The sequence below is a fragment of the Erithacus rubecula genome (assembly GCF_903797595.1).
Source record: "Erithacus rubecula genome assembly, chromosome: 3".
NCBI lineage: Eukaryota > Metazoa > Chordata > Aves > Passeriformes > Muscicapidae > Erithacus > Erithacus rubecula.
The window spans coordinates 25,593,624-25,598,829 of record NC_136689.1 but is presented as its reverse complement, the minus strand read 5'-3'; the positions used below and the strand labels follow the sequence as shown (position 1 = coordinate 25,598,829).

Below are 5,206 nucleotides of genomic sequence, written 5' to 3'. Positions count from 1 at the left end.
TGCACACAGTCCAGTTAAAAGATGACCATAGATACAAATTTTTGATTAGGAAGGGCTGGTGCCTTGGAAAGGCCTGTTCAAAGCTCCTCACACAAAGCCAGGCCGCTCACTGTAACTTGTTCCCAACTCGCAGTCGGAGGAATCCACCTGTAAAACAGCACACTTAAATTACCAGCTCTGAGTTTCCTTAAGGGAGGCACTGGCTGCTGCTGGCAGTAGCTCTGCCGTTTGCTCCCCACGGCAAGGCACAGTGACCGCCTGTCAGGGCCTTTCCTTGGGTTAGCGACGATTCCTGACAAAACGGCGAGGTGCCGGCAGAGCTAACCGGGAGGCAGCCTCAGCCCCGGCAGTGAGGGCGGCTGAAGGCAGGCACTGCGGCCCGCAGGCCGCGGCCCGGGCCCGCACCGGGCCCTCGCAGCCCGGCCTCCGCCTGCCCCGCCGCGCTGCCCCGGGCCTGGGCGGGCTCAGTCGGCGAAGCGCTGCAGCAGGTGCTCGTCCCCGTGCCGGCCGCTGCCGCTGTCCATGAACCGCTCGCAGGGGAACTCGATGAGGTCGGCCTCGCTGATGGCGCAGGCGGCGGCACCGCGGGGCGGCCGGTGCGACTGGAAGCCCGAGAAGTCGGCGGAGACTCCGGTGCCCATGGAGCGGAGCGGGCGGCGTGTGGAGTAGAGCTGCCGCACGTGGACCGGGGCCGCCTTCCGACGGCGACGGCCCAGCACCTTCTTGCGCAGCAGGCGGGCGGCCCAGGCGGCCAGAGCCGCCAGCAGCAGCAGCGCGTTCACCGCCAGCAGCACCAGCGTGAGCAGCTGCTGGTCGGGGCCGCGGGGCCCGCCCGCCGCCGCCGCCGCGCCGCCCTCGGGCAGGGTGACCAGCCCGGCGCAGTGGTCCCGCGGCGCCACCGGGCACACGCGGCCGCCCAGGACGCCCTCGACGCAGACGAGGTAGGGGGTGTCCGGGCGGAGCTCCCGCAGCGTGGCCGCCGGCTCCCCGCGCTCCGGCAGGTACACGAAGCGCTGGAACTTGACGGCGGCACCGAAGCGGTCGAAGAGGAGGCGGAATCGCGGCGACCCCAGCAGGCGGGGGCTGCGGTGCGGCCGCACGGCCCAGCGCACCGTCACCCAGCTGGAGCCCACCGCCTCCACCGACAGGTTGTGCAGGAACAGCTTGTTGAAGTCGCACGGGTCGGACACCAGCGGCGGGACCCCGGCGGCTGCGGCCCGTCGGGGCCACGCTGCCGCACTGGGCAGCGGTGCGGGCGTGGGGCTGGCGGCCACGGGCAGCCCCATGGTCAGGCGGGCGGTGGAGGCGGCGGGCGGCGGCCCTGGGGGCAGCACCGCTGCGCTCTTGTTGCCACCGAGTCCCTCGGGGGGTGGCGGGGAGGGAGAGGCACCGTCGGGGCAGGGGCCGCCGTCCTGCGGCAGCGGCAGCTGGGCATCCTGCAGGTAGTCGAGGTACTTGCCGGCCAGGGCGGGAGGCAGGCGGCACTGCACGAAGACGGTGAGCAGGCGGCCCTGGGCGTGCCAGGCCGCCAGCCAGCGCTTGAGGCCGCGAAGGCGGCAGTCGCAGATCCAGGCATTGCCCTCCAGCTCCAGGCGGTAGAGGGCCAGGCTGGAGGCGAAGAGCTCGCCGGGGAGCGTGGCCAGCGCGTTGTCCCGCAGGCTGAGCTCCCGCAAGCGGCCGAGGCGGCCGAAGGCGGCCGGGTGCAGGGCGGTCAGTGCGTTGCGGCTCAGATCCAGTGCCTCCAGGCTGTCCAGCGGCTCCAGCAGGGTGGCAGGGAGGTGGCTCAGCAGGTTCCCCTCCAGGCGCAGCTCCTTCAGCGAGCCCAGCCCCCTGAAAGCATCCGGGGCCAGGTGAGACAGTCGGTTGCCACTGAGTGAGAGCTTCGCCAAGCCGGGCAGGTGCTGGAAGAGCCCCCCGGTCAGCTGCCGCAGGCTGTTGCTGGCCAGCAGCAGGGTGTGAAGCGAGCGCAGCGGCCCGAAGATGTCCGGGTGGCGAAGGGAGCTCTGCTGGTTCCCTGAGAGGTCGAGGAAGCGCAACTTGGCCAGGCCGGTGAAGGCACCGCGACTCAGCCAGCGGATGCGGTTGGACTCCAGGTGCAGATAGAGTAAGTTTGGCAGCCCTGAGAAAGTGGAATCGCCCAGCGAGCCCAGCTCGTTGCCATCCAGTCGCAGCTTGACGAGGCTGTCGAGGCCAGAGAAGGAGGCAGCGCTGAGACGGCCGATCTCGTTGGAGTTCACGTAGAGGATGCGCAGCTTGGCCAAGGTGCTGAGCGTGCCAGGGGCCAGCGCTGGCAGCAGGTTGTTGCCCAGGTAGAGCTCCTCCAGCCGCTCCAGGCGCTCAAAGGCCTTGGGGTGCAGCGAGCGGATCCGGTTGTACTGCAGGTCCAGGCGCTGGAGCCCTGCCAGGCGGTGGAAGTCGAAGGCGGAGATGTTGGCGATGAAGTTGCCCCCGAGGCTGTAGGTGAGGATATCCTGCGGCTCGGCAGTCTTGGGCACGGAGCGCAGGCCCCGGTTGGTGCAGAGGAGGTGCTGGTGCTGCTGGCAGTCGCACGGCTCGGGGCAGATGGGCTCGGCCGCGGGCAGCAGCAGCAGGATGAGGGCGACGGAGCCCCACAGCACCCGCGGCAGCACCATCAGGCGGACCCGGCGCGGCGCCCCCATCCCGGGACGAGCCGTGGGCTGCTTCCCCCGCCGGCTTTGTGTCTCTCCGGCATCCCCTCCGCCTCCTCCGCGGCTGCTAATGGGCCCCTCCTCTGCTCCGCGCCGGGCTGAGCTCCGCGCCGGGCAGGCGGGCGCGGCGGCGGCGGCTGCAGGTCGCGGTGCCCGGCACCATGGGCTCTCCCGAGCCGGCCGGGAGCGCTGGCGGGGCCCCGCCCGGGCTCTGCCGCCCGTCGCGGCCCGCGGAGCCGCGGGGGGCGGGCGCGCAGCGGAGCGGAGCGGCGGGGCTGCTCCGCCGGCTCTCCCCGGGCCGAGGGGGCGGGCGGGGAGGGGACGGCGGGCGGAGCGGGCAGCGGGAGAAAGACGAGCTCCGAAAGTTGCCGAGAAAACTCAGCGGAAATTCGTACTTCCCACACTGTGCCCTGGGGGACCGGAGGATCGGATGGAGCGGAGGAGAGGGAGGACGGCCAGCGGGGGGGCGGGGGGAGGGAGCCCGCGGCCGGTCCTGGCTCGGCTCAGCCCCGGCAGCGAGCAGGGGCGCAGAGTGGGAAAGTAGGAATTGGAACCGGCTGTGGCTGCCTCCCGGCCACATGGGTTGCAGATAGAGCTGCTCATCGGGGAGGGGGAAGGGAACAGAAGTAAACTAGACGTCGTCTGCTCGCCCCATTTTTTTCCCCTTGTATTTAGAAACCTGCCAAAAGCAATAGTTACGCGTTACCACGGGTTGAGGATTTTTCTTTGTGTGGAGCAAACGGCAATCAGAGGACTAAGCCTCCTGTAGTACATAAGGGAATGAATTTTCATTCTTTCTCTGCACCGTCCTGCCCAGTGGGGATGCAATTGAACATGGCTCCAGGTCCATGAGGGGCTTGTCGGAATGATCCAGATGTTCTTCAGAAGTTCCCGTTTTAAAGATTCTTCTTGCTCAACAACCCACAAAAGGAAAAAGAGCAAAGGGAAAGTGTTGGAAAGCATACTGAAAACGAAACATAATGGGTACCCATCCTTTCAATGACTTGCGTTTCCCGTTGGCAGTTTTTGTTTTTCTAAGACATCACCAATCGAGTAAATAAATGCCTATGGGTAGGAGGAAATGCCTTAATACTTAGTTGTATAAGATATCCAAAGATGATGAGGGAAAGAAGGTAATGACCACACAAGCGTGTTGCAAATTTAATAGATATGTTGGAAGCTGTTAGCATGTGAAGTTGTATGCAACTGCACACACATAGAATGCGTTTCTGGACTAAAGCTGTGTACAAGCCCTGCTTCTTTCTCTTACAAAAGATAGAATTTAGTTAGCTTTTGTGGGTGCTTTGTTTTAGTGGCCATGTCAACATGAGCAGGTAGCATGAGTGGTGCTTTGTGGTGAGGCCCTGTTGTCTGCTTTCACATTATTTTGATCTAATTCGGTCCTGAAGAAACCTTGCCATCAAACAAGCGTGTTCTTAGCTTACCTTGTTTTAAATTTGTGTCCTAAATTGTTGATGTTTTCTGAATGTGGACTCAAGAGGCTTGTTTACTTCTTGAATGAATTAGAACATTTCTGTTTAAATTATTTTAACTGCTGTATTTTCAACATGCTTGACTAGTGTTTTTTCCTCAAATCAGTCTGAATAAGTTTCACAAAAAGAACATTTGCTAGCCTTTTTTATTCATTTTCCAGTTTATTCAGAAACCCATCCAGCATTTATTCATGATTCGAATGACTATGGGTTAAGTATCTTAGCTCAGTCTCTTCCTCATAGACTATTTTTTCACTTTCCTTCTTTTTCTTTTCATCACATCATGTCTAAAATTCAGGGAAAAGTAGAGATGTGGTTTTGTCCTTTGTGGATGTTGTTTGGCAAAGATTTTGTGTTTCCTCGTTTTTAAAGCCCCCTTGGTTCAGGGAAACTCTGAAAGTTTTCTTCAATTTTGAGCAGAGACTGACTAGTGACACATTTGCTTAACTGGGTTGTACTTTTAAATAGTGGAATTTTAGAAAACCATTAAACCATTCTATATAATGGTATGCTTGTTTTCTGTTCCTATTCTTTTCAAACATGGTTAAGCTTATAAGGGCAATTTATAAACTGTCCTTCCTGTAGAAGCACCATCAATCTTTTTCTAGTCATATGTCATTGCAAATACTTAAAGTCAGATTTTGTCTTATGTATTGCTTTTGATTTATGCCTTCTGAAACTTAGCCAGTATGATTATTTTCACTGTTTGGGGAATTATAAGTGGCAGGAATTTAAAAAATGAACTAGTGATTCTTAGGAATACAATTCATCACACACTTGTTCTCACACTGAAAATATTTTGTACCAGAAATAAAGAATTGCAATTGACTTTTTTTTTTTTTTCTGATTTTGTAAAATTATTTCAGGTAGGAAGTTTAATATTTAAAATGCATTAGTTGTCGAGATGAAAGATGCCACGTTTGTTTTCCTACTTCACAAGAGGAGCTTTCCCATTGCTGTGGTTCTTGTTTCCTTATCCAAGTACACAATAAAATTTTAATGCATGATTGAGAAGTAGTAATCTTTTTGTACCCCAACCTGAAA

General features: G+C 58.5%; 1 protein-coding gene across 1 annotated transcript; it reads right to left on the bottom strand.

Annotated features, from left to right (window-relative positions):
* Positions 1-392: 392 nt before the first annotated feature.
* On the bottom strand, positions 393-3,008 carry TRIL (TLR4 interactor with leucine rich repeats). The gene has a single exon (XM_079301564.1). It carries the CDS (start codon positions 2,658-2,660, stop codon positions 465-467), a length of 2,196 nt encoding a protein of 731 aa, XP_079157690.1. The 5' UTR covers positions 2,661-3,008; the 3' UTR covers positions 393-464.
* Between the last annotated feature and the right edge of the window lie 2,198 nt (positions 3,009-5,206).

Coding starts and splice junctions, on each gene's coding strand:
- TRIL (XM_079301564.1), bottom strand. CDS start 2,660: ATGGGGGCGCCGCGCCGGGTCCGCCTGATGGTGCTGCCGCGGGTGCTG.